General features: G+C 44.6%; 3 protein-coding genes across 5 annotated transcripts in view; 1 reads left to right on the forward strand and 2 right to left on the reverse strand.

The window, feature by feature from the left end:
• Positions 1-16,347, reverse strand: part of LOC308298554 (sialic acid-binding Ig-like lectin 15) — a gene marked incomplete at both ends in the record, with an annotated part of 432,712 nt that overhangs the window by 263,803 nt on the left and 152,562 nt on the right. The gene's annotated exons all lie outside the window — the stretch shown is intronic.
• On the forward strand, positions 414-3,166 carry rbm12ba (RNA binding motif protein 12Ba). Its single transcript, XM_080751314.1, has one exon. The coding sequence runs from the start codon at positions 706-708 to the stop codon at positions 2,560-2,562; it is 1,857 nt and encodes a 618-aa protein (XP_080607440.1). The 5' UTR covers positions 414-705; the 3' UTR covers positions 2,563-3,166.
• LOC308306377 (uncharacterized protein) lies at positions 3,297-16,311 on the reverse strand. 3 transcript variants are annotated; one of them, XM_080751341.1, is made up of 12 exons: positions 16,168-16,311; positions 14,482-14,598; positions 12,767-12,800; positions 11,006-11,083; positions 10,544-10,683; positions 9,548-9,673; positions 5,958-6,003; positions 5,219-5,272; positions 4,735-5,117; positions 4,536-4,640; positions 4,212-4,329; positions 3,297-3,883 (listed from the first exon to the last, which is right to left on the reverse strand). In XM_080751341.1, exons 2-12 carry the CDS (start codon positions 14,590-14,592, stop codon positions 3,840-3,842), a joined length of 1,239 nt encoding a protein of 412 aa, XP_080607467.1. In that variant the 5' UTR covers positions 14,593-14,598; positions 16,168-16,311; the 3' UTR covers positions 3,297-3,839. The 3 variants fall into 3 exon arrangements, with proteins under 3 accessions (XP_080607467.1, XP_080607466.1, XP_080607468.1); XM_080751340.1 differs by having other exon boundaries at positions 16,162-16,311; XM_080751342.1 differs by lacking the exon at positions 5,219-5,272 and having other exon boundaries at positions 16,162-16,311.

A 16,347-nucleotide genomic window follows, 5' to 3' on the forward strand; every position in this document is an offset into this window, starting at 1 on the left:
CGCACTTTTACTCAAGTACTGTACTTACATTTTGAGGTAGCTTTACTTTACTGGAGTATTTCCAATTTCCAGTACTTTTACTTCTACTACTCCACTATATAAGGAGTACTTTTGATACAATTTTTTGCACTTTTACTCAAGTACAATTTTAAAACCAGACTTTTTTTTTTAAACCTGTAAGTTCAAGTAAGGAATTTGAGTACTTTCCCCCGGAGTGCCTTTCCCCACCACTTGTATCCGCCCCTCCCCCACCCGTGCGCGGCTATATTTCCGCGCGCGAAGCGGCGCGCTGCGGTTCAGTGTTTGTTATCTTCAGTCGGAGTCGCATGTTTGTAGCAACGTGCCATGCGGTCTGCGGGGTATTACTCACAAACATAACTAAGCGTCCACACGACGTCTCGCTGTTGTCACAGCTTAACACGTGCTTATTGTAAGGATATCTTTTTAGAATAGTTGTGGTTCCACTGTGGTGAGTTATTAATGTCATATTTTATACCCTTCGTCCCTTCCCTCCCTCTTTAGGCCTCTCATCGGATGCCGTTCCGAGTCCATTTTGTGCGAAGCAACAACAGCAGCAAAATGTTTAGATCAGACCAACTGTTTTGAGTAGGCTACTTTTTGATTTAACAGTCATAATTGTTTTGTTTTTTCTCTATTTTCAGAAGTTTTCCGTTCTACCAAAACCAATGTGGTAAAACCGTAAAAATGAGCAACATAATACTTCGCTTGCGAGGTCTGGACGTGAAGGCCAGGAGTGAAGACATCCGGGTATTCTTTGAGGGACTCAACATCGCCAGAGTGTGCATCGTCGGAGGGAGTTTGGGAGAGGCGTTCATTGTGTTCAGCTCCGAGCGGAATGGGCAGCTCGCCCTGCGTCGCTCCGGTACCATCAAAGGCTCGAAGGTCACTCTGCAGCTGAGCAGCGTTGCAGAGCTGGAGCGCAGGCTGAAGTCTAAGTTGGAGAAGAAAACTCGACCCCCACCACCACAGCAGCATTCTTCTGCCAAGCGGCCCCGGCCACCCTCTACTCCCGAAGACCCGCCACCACAAGATACACCTCGCTATGGTTATGATGCTGAAGTTGGGGCTTCATCTGAGATCCACTCTGCCTTTCAAAGACAGCACTCTACTACCAACGAGGCTGCCAACTTTAGCCGTTCTAACTGCTCATCTGAGATCTACTCTGGCATTCAAAGACAGCTCTCTACTACCAACGAGGCTGCCAACTTTAGCCGTTCTAACTGCTCATCTGAGATCTACTCTGGCATTCAAAGACAGCTCTCTACTACCAATGAGGCGGCCAATTTTAGCAGTTCTAACTGCTCATCTGAGATCTACTCTGGCATTCAAAGACAGCTCTCTACTACCAACGAGGCTGCAAACTTTAGCAGTTCTAACTGCTCACCTGAGATCTACTCTGGCATTCAAAGACAGCTCTCTACTACCAACGAGGCGGCCAATTTTAGCCGCTCTAACTCTGTGGTTGACAAGTATGGGACGACAGCAGAGGTTGAAGATCTCAGATCAAGACCAGGCTATGCCCGGCTGTTTGGGTTACCAGCATGTGTTACCAAAGAAGATGTCTGCAGTTTCTTCAAAGGGCTACAGGTCCAGGAGGTGATCGTGAATGTGTGGTTGGGCCTCAGACGTGGCTGCCTCGTGAAGTTTGCAGGCTTCCAGGAAGGACATGATGCGCTTGTCTTCAATCAGCAGCATCTCGGCTCCTTCTGTGTGGAGGTCCGTGGCGCAACTGAGAAGATGTGGATGCGTGCTGTGGAGGAATGCGAGAAGCCCTCAAACAATTCTGAAGAAATGTGTGAGAGGCCAGTGCCCACAGGAACAGAGAATGAACCCCACAGAAAACGAACATACACTCCTATGGACTCAGTACATGGGCAAAAATCAGTACATACAGTGGGTCCCAAGAAACGCTCTGTAGTCCCCTTACAGTCACAGAAGCCTTTATCTGACCGTGCTTCCAGTAACAGAAGTAACAGACCTCAAACTAGTACAGAGTACTGTGTCATGGTCAGTAACCTACCGACAAACATGACGAAAACGGATCTAAAAGAGTTGTTTCAATGCAAAAACCTGCCAAACAGCAAAATACTGCATGTGCTTGACAGAACTGGCCAGACAACGGATACAGTATTTATTGTATTTCACAAAGCTGAGGATTATGAGTATGCTCTGAATCTCAGTGGCTGCCATGTATCTTCTCGGGCCATTGCAGTCTCTGCAACCACCAGAAAGGACATGGAGGCCATGTTGAATCCTGAGCAACAACCATTTGTATATGTAAGAAACATGCCAGCAGATGTGGATCGAAACCAAATAAACACTTTTTTCCACAAATATAAACTAAGGATGGAGAATATATTTGTGATGCAAGACGGAAACGGCAATGGAATTGGGGAGGCTGTAATTCAATTTAAATCTGAGACTGTTGCCAGATTGGCCATGCAGGTGCATGGTCAGATCTTCCTTGGATCAAAGATTCTCCTGCGCAGAATAAATCGGAAGCAGATGCAAGACATTTTGAAAACCCCCGTCAAACAATGATACAGGAATAACCCTGTGGCATTCTTAATAGGATGCTGTTGTGCACACTCCAGAAGTGTAATTAAACCTTAAAGCAGTGTTTCCCAACATTTGCGTGCTGCATAAGTGCGATTAAACCTTAAAGCAGTGTTTCCCAACTTTTTTTTCCCTGCCAGGGCACATTTTTCATAGCCAAAAGATCCCAGGGCACACCTAGATATGAAGGCCTACTTTTTGGGCAATGTTTGACCAGTTTTTATATAGTCGATTCCTTTTGATGCAGTAATGGTCTTTTTCTTTGAGGTATTAAAAAGGTCGTTAGTCCTTAAATTGTGACTTCACTGTCATCTGGGGACCCCCCAAAATCTCATTTGAGGACCTCCCTGGGTCCCCCCAGTTCCCTTTGAAATGTTAAGACACACCAAAGGTCTGCAGCACACTGGTTGAGAAACACTGCCTTAAATTACTTGGGACATTGCATCTTGATATACATGTCTTCATACACTCCATGGCAGTGTTTTGTATCCCAAACTTACCAGAGATGGGGTACCTTATCGCTTATTGTAATAAACCTTATCATTTTTTTTGGGACTGTCAAGCCTTAATCATGTTTTTCTTTGGACCATCAACGCTGCAATCAAATATTGTGGGAGGGCTGTGGGCAGGTCAGAAACCCATCATCCAGTGACATCAATGATGGGGAATCCAAGCTAATAGAAAATGCAGGCTTTCTATTCCTGAAAGGTTGCAATGTTCTAATGGAAGCCATTAAAAATCAAATTATATTTTCAAAAATGGTTTTAAAAAAGATCTGTCAAACGATGTCACTGAATGATGGGTTTCTGAACTTCGCACAGCTATCCTAAGAGACACAGGCCGAATAGAAAATGCTGTTTTATCATGAACATTAATGAGGACCATTTAGGCTTCCTTTAAGTAGCAGTTAAATGCAACCTTGTTAGATTTCAATTCCACTCAGTGTTACGTATGGAAACAAATCATTGTTTTTCATTTTCTTTGTATTTTAATAAAAGAAATTCTTGCAAAAAATGTTATACACTTTCAAATTATTCCAGTGTGGGGAATTGTGGATCACATCTATAGGAACAGATGGCTCGAACTACAAATGTTTGTCACACATACAAGTTTCAACAAGTACACGTTTTGAAAAGTAAAAAAAAAAGTGAATAAGTAAAAGACATCATGGCACAGGTAGGCCTACAGCACATGTCAGAACTCAAATAAGAATTGCCAATAACATTTGTCTTTTTCATTCTTGTTGCAAACATCCGACTAGTTCAGTTGTAGAACCTTGATGGGCCATCAGAGTACCTAGATGGACCTGTAAAGACAAAATATAATGAAACGTTTAAATGTGATATGTTTGGTTTACCGCAACATTGGGAATTGGGATGCACCGATTTTCAAATGCATCACCTTTCAATTAAAGCCATTTATTAATTGTAGGATAGGCTTCAGTTCAAAGAGTGCCATCGGTGCAATAGAGTGCAAACTCATCCCATCTCTCGTGAGACAAGATTGGAGGAGCGACGGAAAAAGTTTGCAGGGTAAGATTGTGGGATCCGATACATTAAGTCATATCGGGACTCTACCGATACGGTATCGGTGCATCACTACCTGGGACTGCACAAAGGTGATGCTTTACATACCCGAGTGGCTTCCAGAGAAGCGATCTCCACCACTGGGCATTCTGGAAGGAGGCGATGAGAAGCCCATGGAAGTGGAACTGTTCATACTGCTGTTCAAGGTCCTCATCGTAGGACCCTGCTGCAACACTCAAGCAAAAGGCATTGGCAATTTAGTGGACATTTTCACAATCCATTCAGTTGTGTTTCTTCAGCGTTGTTTATATAAATGTACCAAAAAATTAGAGAGAGAGAGAGATATAAGAGAGAGAGAGAGAATGTGTTCTGACATTGTTTGCTCTTGGTTTAGCAGGAGCAGAAGTGTCCTGCATTAGAAACGTTACATACCGTGGATACACTCCTCAGCCTGTAATCCATCAGCACGTCGGTTAACTTCTGAGTCACCTTTAGCACAATTTGGGCATCGTCCTCATTCTCTATTCGGAAGGTATCCTGGACACATCACACAGACACCACAAATACAAATATATTCATGAATCACAATGTACACTAAAGCCATCTTTATGGCATTCATCGTAACACCCACCAGGTAATTGAGCAAGGTTGATGGGAGGTTGCTGCTTGAGTCTGGAGCTGCTCCCATCAAGCCTGGCCTGTCCATCGGCCCGTCCATCAAGCCACTCCCCATTTGGCCACCTCTGAACTCATCCGGATAACGCCTTCCTGGGCTATCAGCCAACCGACCACCCATCCCAAAGTCATCTCTTCTGCCATTACCAAAGTCATCTCTTCTGCCATTGCGTCCAAAACCGTCTCCACCCCCAGGGTGATGGCCCTGGCCCATGCCATCTGGAAACGGCCTTGGATCTGGTCTGGCTGCGTAGCCACCGAAACCTGGTTCCCGACGCCCACCCATCTTAAATCCGGGGCGAGGGCCTTCCTGAGGAGGAAAATCACCAGGAAACCTGCCTACAAGATTTCAATGATTATTATATTTACTCAAGCAATGGAGGACAAAGGCTCAATTTACATATCACATGAGGAACATGCTTGACAATTAAAACAATTACCCAAAAATCCATTTGGACCCATCGGAAGAGCCAAGGGCTTAGGAATAGCAGACGCTAAAATAATGAAAGACCAGAGAGAAACTCAGAATCATGCATACATTTCACACTAAAGATGCTTAACACATCGACTACAAATCAGGAATTATCACGATTCACCATCAACTATTTTCCAAAGCACAGTTAATGCACCTTTCTACCTTCCAGGAAGCCATTGGTTTCAATTAATGTCAGTGTTATGAACAATTTGCAGCTGGTTGCACATGGAAAAATGTGCAGTAGCTGGGGCAGCTGGGGATCAACATTTCTAAAAGGGCCTTTTGGTGAAAACATTGATGCTTGATTTCTACGCATTTCTTGATTTCAAGTTTTCAACCTAAGATGCTGCATTCAAGTTCAGTAGAGTTTGGACCACACCACAGGCAATTCTCTTGAATGCTGCCTTCAGGTATTATGGCATGGAAAAGAGGGCATTTGCACTGCATTCATGGTCTGGAGAGGGCACTTTTTAAAGGATAAAGGGGCACGGGCACAGCCGCCTTTGATGTCTGTGTGCACGTGCCTGCATATTGAGTCACCAGCCACCCTTCCCATTTTCCCCCCCTCCCAAGTCATTTATTCCAAAAAAGGGCATTCTTTGGAAAATGGTCAGTACTCAGCACTAATATTAAGTACACATGAATTGTAGTCAAAGGGCAAAAACCCTGGTAGGGTCCTTTGAAAGACAGTACTGGTAACGTACCTTGTCCTTTAAAGGCAGGGACATCACAGGGCTCCTTGAGGATAACCTAAAATCACCAGACAAGACACAGGAATCAGGATTGGTTGAAATCATTCTTATATACAGTAATGAATATTTTCTTATTAAGCACCAAGTTTGTCATGTGGAAAAACAAAAGACTCCCAAGAGAATGACCTTGTTGGTTATCAATGTAATGCAATGTTTAGGCTTGACTCCAGGCCAGAGACCTTTGGTCTAACTTTCCTGTACCTACCCAATGAATATATAGGGGTGTATGTGTTTGTGTCATACGCAGCGTATATCCAGTGATGGGCAAGCTACTTGGAAAATGTAGTAAGCTAAGCTACTCTTGATGAAATATAGCTTAAGCTACAACGAAGCTACCCACAGAAAATGTAGCAAAGCAAGCTACAAGCTACACAGCAAAAGTAGCTCACTACAACAAAGCTACTTTTTTTATTATCAATTTCATGATCAAGTACAACTTTCCACCAAACAAATAGGCAGGCAAAAAATGCTCAGTTCGATTCAATATTATAAAACTGGAAACAAGCCCTCATGTCTGGCTTTTTGTGTCATCCTTTCATTTACTTTTTAGGCTACTCGGGTCGAGTACTGTCCATCTCTGGCTGCAGCGCAGAGCCTCAAGCCTGATTTATGCTCCCCCCCGGAGATCTACAAGGTCACAATGTTGGCATTTGCAACGCGATGTGAGCTTGTATGTCAGTTCTCACTCAGACGCTCTCTGAACACTTCACCGTGTCGGTGTCGTTGCGGGGAGAGGTGGGACGTCCGCGAACAAATCAAATCTTTTGAACGGCTCTTTGAAGTGAACGATGGAATCCGGTTCGCGCAGTAGAGAGCGCATAGTGAGACAGATCCTTGGCTCGGTCTCACTTCAAAGAGCCATAAATCCCTTGCTTTAGTCTCCTCTCTCTACACAGAGGAGGTTCGTTGAATGAAGTGAAAGCAAAGCAGCGCTGCGCAGAACAACACGTTTGGGGATCTGTTGGGAATTATTTTCCTCACAAACTTTATTTAGCAGTCAAATTTCGCCGGGATAGTAACGTGTAGCGTTTGTTGGACGCTACCTCACTACTGGGGTCTAAAAATAGCTACGCTACGCTACAGCTACGCTGGTTCAAAAGGAGCTGCGCTACCGTGACGCTACTGAGAAATGTAGTTAAGCTATGTAGCGTCGCTACTTGTAGCTCGCTACTGCCCATCACTGCGTATATCTTTGTTGATCATCATCAAGTTCTACTGGGCGGCCATAGCTGAATGGGTAGAGGTTCATCCCCTGGTCCCAGTCCATGTATTCAAGATTCCCTGAGTTCCTGAAACGTAACCCCTAACGGCTCCCTCGTTACTGTATTAATAGCACTCACTTCACCTCGCAGCCTGGTATTCGTTTTAAACAGGTCGTGTGATCCAGTCTAGGCGTGGCCTAAACCAGAAACAGGCAACTGGTCTTGCCAGTTACTATCAATTATGCCCTTGAGCACGGGGAATTATTTTGGGTTAAAACCGTTTCCCGTTTGATAGTTCCGGCCAAAGTGTAGTCTGTCTGAGGACTACAACATGACGTAGGTTATTGTTTCCACTCCCAACCGGATCATAATCCCGAAATGCTACTGGTCCCAGGCTAGCAGCCACTGCTCCTGATAGTTAGGATGGGTAAGTGCAGAGAACAAAAATCATGTAGGCCTATGTGCAAATCTACTGCGACGGAAAATACCCCGAAGGAGAGGGGACCATATTATAACCAGTGACAAAGGGACAAAAGCGACCTCGCACCATGTCTTGGCCATCTGGCCAGAGATGTATATCGGACCATATTAATATTGATGACATCAGGGATCTCCATACTGTAAATGGGCAATTGGGCATAAAAGGGATTCTGGGGAATACCCATTAATATGGACGTCTACATATATGGAGATCCAGGTGATGGTAGTCAGCTCCACATAGGGATCTCCATATATGGGCATAAAATGGATTTGGTTCCCCTGGCATCACAGGGATCTCCATAATATACAGTATGAGCTTAAAGGACAACTTTAGTTTTTTTACAACAAGGGTTCATATTTTAGATTGTAATTAAAGAATATAAAAGATGAGTGTTAAATTGATTTCATTTACTTCTTTCTATTTTTTGAGATTCTTATTTCAGTGGTTGGGGGCATGAGTACAAGTGGCTAAATATGTCATTTTACACAGAATAAGCCCATTCCCAAGATACAACACAACCTGTCATGGTTGGATGTGACTTATGGGGGCTAGAAGTGTTACTGTAAATAGCAATAAAGAAACTGCTGGCTTATTGTGTGTAAAAAGACATATTTAGCCACTTGTACACATGCCCCCAAGCGTACGCATGCCCCACATTTTGGCACAGTAAACGCGATAAAACAATAGAACGAAGCAAATGAAAACATTTTAACACTCACTTTTTCTTTTCTCTAATTACAATCTAAAATATGAACCCTTGTTGTAAAAAACTTAAGTTGTCCTTTAAAAGGGATTTGGTTCCCCTTGGCATCACATGCATTTCCATATGGGCATAAAGGGATTTGTGCTCACAGTGATGTCAGAGTGTGATGTCAGAGAATCAAACAAAAGCTTTACCCATACAGACACGGACAAGATGTGACGGTTCTGATACTAAACTGCGACCTACGGTCACAATAATGTATTGTTATAAATACCAGTAAGACTCCCTAATCGGGAGATAAGCGACCGTAGGTCACTTATCTCCACAAATAGGGCAAAAATTTGTTTTGCCAAAATCTTCCTGATCCATGTTGATGACATGAGTGTAGACATACTGTGTAGTGATTTTCGTGATTTTAGGGCAAAATCTGTAGGAGCAGTGTCCAAAAATGTGTTTTTAAAAATCGGCCTGGAGGTGGCGCTATATGGGAGAGATTCATGTTGATGGGATGAGTGTAGACATACTGTGTACCGATTCGCGTGATTTTAGGGCAAAAATTGTAGGAGCAGTGTCCAAAAATGTGTTTTGCAAGAATCGGCCTCATGGTGGCGCTAAAAGAGGGCCATGTCAGAAATGAGGGGTGGGGTCTCCGCGCCGCCAAGGCGGACGAATAGGTACCGGCCCCGGCTGTCCCGGTCGCTCCTAGTCGGAGTTACGGCATTTTATGTGAGCTGCAGTGTAGGGGGTCCTCCACTGGGGGCGCCACCACTTTTGCATCCGTTCTGGAGCACCAGGAGTCGGTGGTCCCCGGGAATTCCCCGTGAGCAGCCCCGTTGGGGTGGTCATTTGGTCAGTTTAGCACATTTGGTCATTTTTTACATCTGGGGGTCCCCCAGGGACCTGGGGGTCCCTGGAGCTCCGGGGGTCCTTGGAGGTTGTAGTTTGGCAGGTAAGGAGTGTGTGTGCAAAATTTGGCATGGATCGGGGCAACGGTTGCGGAGATATGAGCAGGGCAAGAGTGTGACGTGTGACGTGTGACTGACGGACTCACTCACGGACAGCCTGTGGAGGTTTTGGTAGTAAATGCGACCTACGGTCGCAATAAAGCAACACTTCAATGCTGTGCATGTGGATCCTTGATCCTGCAGACACTCACCTTGAGCTGACCCCTTCCCTCTGCCTTCTCAACCTCTGCTGCAAGCTCTCTAACGTTCTTCCTGATTTCAGGGTCTTTCTTGGCGTCTTCCTCTTCGCAGGCGACCTTATTTGGGTGTACACGCTTCTGTGAACACAACACCGCACCAAGATTGAGTAACTGGTAATAGTAGTGCTATCTATACTATAGTTTTGCGGGTCAGTCAGTAGGTCAGTCAGTCAGTCAGTCAGTCAGTCAGTCAGTAAATGCTTTTCCACTACAAACCACCCACCAACAGGGGGTGGTGACGTGCGGACTGAAGTTGCAGTGTCTCTCTCTCTCTCTCTCTCTCTCTCATATATGTGGTTTGCCTGCATGCACGGGTCACTAATGCACCGGGTGCATTTGATGTGTGTCTTATCTTCCGACGGGTATGGCAAGCGCATACATCCCCATATTCTATTCACCTAATTTAGCAGTTAAATTATTTGTATCCATCAAAAAATATACACTCCTCCATGGGTTGCTCCTTACATTATGATGCTCCCACATTCTCACACACGCACCAGTTACAGTTAATTTCTCCATAACCCACACTCTGCACATATATTGGAGCACATATCTTCAAACGGGTAAGGTCTAGTGTTAATAAATACATGTTATTGTTGACCTGTATTTTTTAAATTGTATTTACTGCATGTCAGTTTGGAAAATTTTAAATGTATAAATTCAATCTAAAAAAGAACACACACACACACACACACACACACACACACACACACACACACACACACACACACACACACACACACACACACACACACACACACACACACACACACACACACACACACACACACACACACACACACACACACACACACACACACACACACACACACACACACACACACACACACACACACACACACACACGCGATGAAGGAAGCGTCACACTCACCATGTATTTGAGACACACACACACACACAAAATGATGAAGGAAGCGTCACACTCACCATGTATTTGAGGCAATGTTTCCAGCCTTTAACATGGGCCAGCATCTCATTTTGTAAGCGGGCCACGGCACAGAGCTTACACTGGTAATGTGGTGGGACAGATTTACTGGGGCTGCGGTACTCCCACACGTACTGAAGGCCTGTGTGCATTAGGGATGGGACAATATGAAAATGTCATATCATGATTATTGTGACAAAAGAAATCGCGATTTACGATATTATCGCGATAATCCAAATCCATTATCCTGGGGCGGAACATTTGCCAAAAAATAGCAGATCTACAAGCTCACAACGCGTCGCGTTTCGCATTGTGAGCTTGTTAAAACACACCAGTCAAAATCACCACGATATGATTATAGTGAGTGTTTTTTTATCACAAGAAATGATAATAAAGATTATCGTCCCATCCCTAGTCTCAGCAAAGATCAGTTGGAATACAGGAACCGTTTTTTTTTTACTTACCAATGATTGGCTCAGTGACCCCATTCAACTGGCTGATGAAAGAAGCAACCGTCTTGATGACTGTGCCTTTGGCGTAGACTGGGAAAGCAGAACAGCAGGTAAGTGTAAAGCATAGATGCAAATAAAGCTCCACAGCGGCCCAAAAGCAACGGACAAGTGAAACCACAAGGTTCACATCCAATCACCCATGCCGATTTATTAAACACTGAGGGTAATCCCAATGAGAACACCAACTCCCTTTTGCAAGGGCACCGTGTGGACAAGTTCAACACAGCCAATGACTGAGGAACGTCGTATTAAAGTGGATACTGCAGTAGCATGTATAACTATAGAGCCAGAAGGCCTCCAGTTAAATTGTTGAAATTCTTCATTAGGAATATAACCCCTTGAGATATGGCATCTTTTTCAAGGGGGTCCTAAACAACTATACACATTTGTGTGTATTTTAGCAGGTTCTTTGTCCACTGAACAACAATTAGAAAGCCAACTTCCTCACTTGTACTTTCAAAGACAAGAGGGAATGAACAGTCTCTGCAACCCCTCACAAAATCGCCAGAATTGTGACTCCAGCTCCAATGATGGACTGCCTTCAGGACCAAACCCTCGGCATGGTCACTGATGTGGCAGTCCAGAAAAAAAGATAAGGTTAAGGGGCACAGTCGGTAACGCTGTTTGCCTCACAGCTAGAAGGTCCTGGGTTTGATTCCTGACGGGCGACGCTGGGGGCATGTTCTCTCCTCCGCGTCATCAGTGCCCATACCCTAGGTGGGGTTGGCGAAAGGGCCAGTTTGCATGTTCTCCCTGTGTCCCCTAGGGTAGGTACCCTCTCAAAAACATGCAGTAATCCTGGTCTCTATACTGCCTTCCCCTGGCCAGCCTGGGCGCCTGATGGAGAGGAAAGGAACCGGTTGGAATAACGTGTTCGTTCCACACGCTACGTCCAGCCGGGGAAAGCTTTGGACTCCTCATGCATAGAAGGAAGCATGAGGTCAGTCCATTGCTCTCCCCAGGTTGGCAGAGGAGTGTAGCGCCCAGGATTAGAAAATTGGCACTGGGTGAAAAATGTGTTATAAAATCGTGGGATAACAATTTAGTTAAAAAGAAAAAAACTTTCGTAAACCAAGAAACAAGGAGTTGAGCAGAATTCAGGAACACGGAAGATCATCACACAATCACTCAAACCAAACCAGTATGACAGGGTTAAAATATTTGTCATACACAAAACATGTTCACGCAGCCATCAGCCAGCATGACAGCCATGATGAAGTGCACTGCGGTTGAAGATTATGGTTTAAGAGTCTGCCTTTTCACCAGCCATCATCGCAGCAGATGCATGGTTGTCTGCCATCATGCCAAGCTGATTAAAAGTCGTTTGTGCTCTTTGTTGTGTTCCCAGCAGTTGCCAGGAAAATTAGAGATGGTCTTGCATTGTTCTGTTCAAAAGTGTTGGCATTTCTAAAGTTGTTCAGTTTTTATAGCCAAGAACCATTCAAAACAATGAACTGGAGCTACACAGGACTTTAGCAAGACCATGTAAAATATCTTGCACCTACTTTTAACAGTGGAAAACACTGACCCACACAGTCTACAGCCATGGGCGGCACATCATCAAACCCCACTTCTGAGAGAGGGACTCTCAGGAACGGTGAAAATGCCAACAAGCCCATGATGAGCAGACAAATGAGGCTATGACATCCAAGTCTCTGCCTTCATCCCCCACCATTGGCAGCGGTACCATCACTGTGTAGAGCCAGAACTTACCGATCTCACTAGAATGCTTCATCTGCTGTTTTCTCTGTCAACGGTGAGAATTAACCCAAAATGGAGGAGAGAGACACACACATACAAGCATTAGTGACACAGGATGAGGCTAAACAGAGGTGTGGACTCACATCCCTGTCCTCCACATCTTAAAGCCATGGAGTAATCCTTGCTCATCCACCATGTCCCCTGCATGAAGCAGGGGCACATCCATGAGACATGCCTCAAAATCTCAAATGCTAGTGATCAAGAAGTTGAAGTTCTCTTTGCATGATAATGTATGACACGACGGTGGAAATTTGACTTTAGCTGAAACAATTAATTCTATATAGTTTAATCTACAAAAATATAATACACAACCAAAGCAGCAGAACTTCAGAAAAAACTGAGCAGCATGCCATGGTTGGATAAAGATTCTTTGAACCATTAATTGTTGATACCTATGAAGGAGGGTGGTACAAGCTGACAACTATATGGGCATAAAAATAAAATATATTTCTACATGTGCATTTAAAGAGCATGGAGTTCCAGTGTAGTTCCACCATAGTTCCACCGTGGAGGGACAATGCCACCGATTTGGCTGGTGCTCCAACACACACATTTTCTGCACCGTTCTCTGTCGCTGCATGTCTGCGACTCCTGCAAGTTGGCAGGGGTGCCTAATATAGTGGGGAGCAGAGGTGGAAGGATAGTGTGTTCCTCCAACACATTGCACCCAAGGAGGGTCCTTACTGTTGGGTGAAAAGAAGCAGCCACCGACTTCATGTGTATCGGAGGACACATGTGAATGTCTACGCCCTCAAGACCAAACAGTAGTGGTCAGCAGAGAACTATGCATTAGTTAAATTGGGAGAAAGAGAAGAAAAGAACACTCATGGATGCTGCCAATAGGCTTGCTTGAGCGGCAGGGTAGCCTTGCGTAGCCAGACTATATCACTGCATGGATACGAGTCTGGTACTTCTATATGGACCCTTCCCACGGGGCGGGTTACAAAAATGTCTCTGGACACAATTGGTTAGACCAGACCAATACTGGGCCCTGATTGGTCACCCATCTCTTCAGGGTGAGGAAATTGAATCACAATTGAGCGGGGCCAGACCCAAATCCGCCAAGGGCAATGTATTTTTGCTCCAGCAGATTTGTCTGATTCCTGAAGTCCCTAGGGGTACCGTGGGCCAACGGCTCATGCCACTAGCAGTGCTGCTGCCCCAAGCATCACAACAGCATCAGGGAAAACTAGCCCTAGAATTACTGATATTCCATACATTGCATGTATCATTCCATTATCTGCCATATAGAACACACATTTTATTTTGGTGTGAGAGTGTGCATGTGCGGGGAATCACTTGTCATATTCAATCCCCTTTGAAAGTTCCAGCAGAAAACTGATTTACTAAAATATCTCCCCTCTTTACCACAAGATTCACTTGGACCATATTTTCTGTGTGTGATGATTGGATGGCATTCACAGCAGTATGTAAAACATCCTGTAGGGAATGACAAATTGTGTTTCCAATAACCACTATGCACCTCCATGGCTGTATATGGAATACATACTGTACAAGCACTGTATGGAATATCAGTATTTCTTGGGCTAGGGGGGAAATGTAATTGTCAGTTGATTAATAGTCATTATAATATTAATTATGGACAATATTGTTAATATCATTGATACTATAATTAAACAGAAGCCCTGCATTGTGAGGAAACATACCCCGCCTTGGTTTTGGAAACGTCCCCCGCCTCGGTTTTTCCTTTTCATCTGCCCCGAATTTTGCTGCCGGGGCTGCTGCTGCATTGCAGGTCCTGTTTCCATGTTTTCCATCCTATTCTGTGGGATCAAATAAGTCACATTTTAACAGCCACGTTAACAGTCAGCCTACTATCACCATATCAATGTGTCAATATTAAAGGACTTCTGTCCCTGCAGCATTTAAGAAAAACTTGTCCATGCATTCATCTTCAGTAGACTTGCATGACAAATAAATATCTTGCCTAACTACGCCTGCACAGTGTGTTAGTCACCTGCAACATTTAAATCCGTCAATCATTGCTGTGCTAGAACAGTCATTTGTGTGAGTTATTATTATCACAAATAGCCTAGGTGATAGGAGGATCAAACGTGACATTGAAATCCTCTCCAAAAGTTGAAGTACTTTCTGCTGGAAGTGCCCATGGTGCTGTCAAAAAACGCTGAACACCAAGAATACAGAATCCTGATGCTCAACACTGGGAAGAGGAACGCTCCAACTCGTCAATGTCATAGAAATGCGTGGCAGAAAGGCCTTCAAAGCTCAAAAGACACTTTGTCGGTTGTACGGATGCACACATATCCATCACTGCATCAAAATGGTGTGGAAAGGAGATCTACCACGCCATCAATGGCCCCGCTTTTTTGCCTACAAACTGGGGTCGACTGCGCCTATGAAGAAGTGGGGCCTGGCTGAGTGCGGGGAGTTTGAGCAGACTGGCAACCACACAATCACCAGCTGTCTACTGTATAGAGACCATCTTCAGAGGATGGTGTCTTACTGTCTTCCAAGTGGCCTGGGACCAGAGACAGGGTTGGAGTTGGACATCAGATGACGATACGTCATAAAAGAAATAAGGACTTCTGGATACACAATGTGTATACTAAGACTTGATGTATTACACATACATCATCAATGTCACGTGATTCATTGTTGTCCGGGCAAAAACTCCTTTCTTGTGTCTCAAATTATGATTATTATTGGCAGAATCGCATAAAGTTTAGAATATTTGGCAGTCCAGTTATCATTTTGCACAAGATTGGTGGTGGTTGTTGCAATTAGAGTAACACCAGAGGGGGGCTCAAGTACCTCAGGTTGAGACATAGGGGTTGAGAACGTATAATGCAATCCAATGGTATGTTGTTTAAATACCCCAAATAAAAAATGGCTGCCCATATATCCCCTCTCCCCGGTGCCCACTACATCGTAGGCCGGGCCCAGACTTCTCAAGTGCCCAATATTCCTGGAGCCCGGTCACTCACTCCCGTTTAGAGTTTTGGTGCCCAAGAAGAGCAGACACTTTTTGAAACGCTGACGGCCCATGAGAGCAGGTTCAGGCCATAGGTTCAGGCCCGGATTCGGCCTGCATGAGCTCTTTTGTGGCGGTGCCGGGCCTTCGTAGATAGGATGGATGGTGCAGTAGTGCGGCCTCGTTAGAAGCCAAATCTGCTAATTATTAGATTAAATAAACTGAATCGAAACTATAGCGGCTGAGTGGCTTGTAAGTTGTAGCTAAGAGGGCTCGGTTTTGCGCGTGTTGCAGCCAACTATATTAGCAGCCCAGTTAGACTCAGCAATTATAGCGACATAAACAGGCTGTAGACGTACATCAAATTATTTACAGTAATTTTACAAATACAAACCATAACCTCTTCTCTCGTGCCTGATTCTGGTCTGTGGATCGAAGTCTTCCAGCAAGTATAATGACAAACCTTAGCGACCTGTTTAGGTGCAGATCAGTCTGGGATGAAGTTAGATGAGAGCAGATATTTACAACTCACCGGCGTCACGGAATCAACTGCTGCTAGCTAGCCTAGCCACGACAAGAC

The sequence above is a fragment of the Nannobrachium achirus genome, assembly GCF_963921795.1.
Source record: "Nannobrachium achirus genome assembly, chromosome: 2".
NCBI lineage: Eukaryota > Metazoa > Chordata > Actinopteri > Myctophiformes > Myctophidae > Nannobrachium > Nannobrachium achirus.

What these genes read in the sequence shown, in the direction of transcription:
- rbm12ba (XM_080751314.1), top strand. Translation starts at nt 706, where the DNA reads ATGAGCAACATAATACTTCGCTTGCGAGGTCTGGACGTGAAGGCCAGG.
- LOC308306377 (XM_080751340.1), bottom strand. An exon ending in GAAGCATTCTAGTGAGATCG is followed by an intron (nt 11,084 to 12,766) that starts GTAAGTTCTGGC and finishes CTGCTTTCCCAG; the next exon opens with TCTACGCCAAAGGCACAGTC. An exon ending in AACATTGCCTCAAATACATG is followed by an intron (nt 9,674 to 10,543) that starts GTGAGTGTGACG and finishes TTGTGTTCACAG; the next exon opens with AAGCGTGTACACCCAAATAA.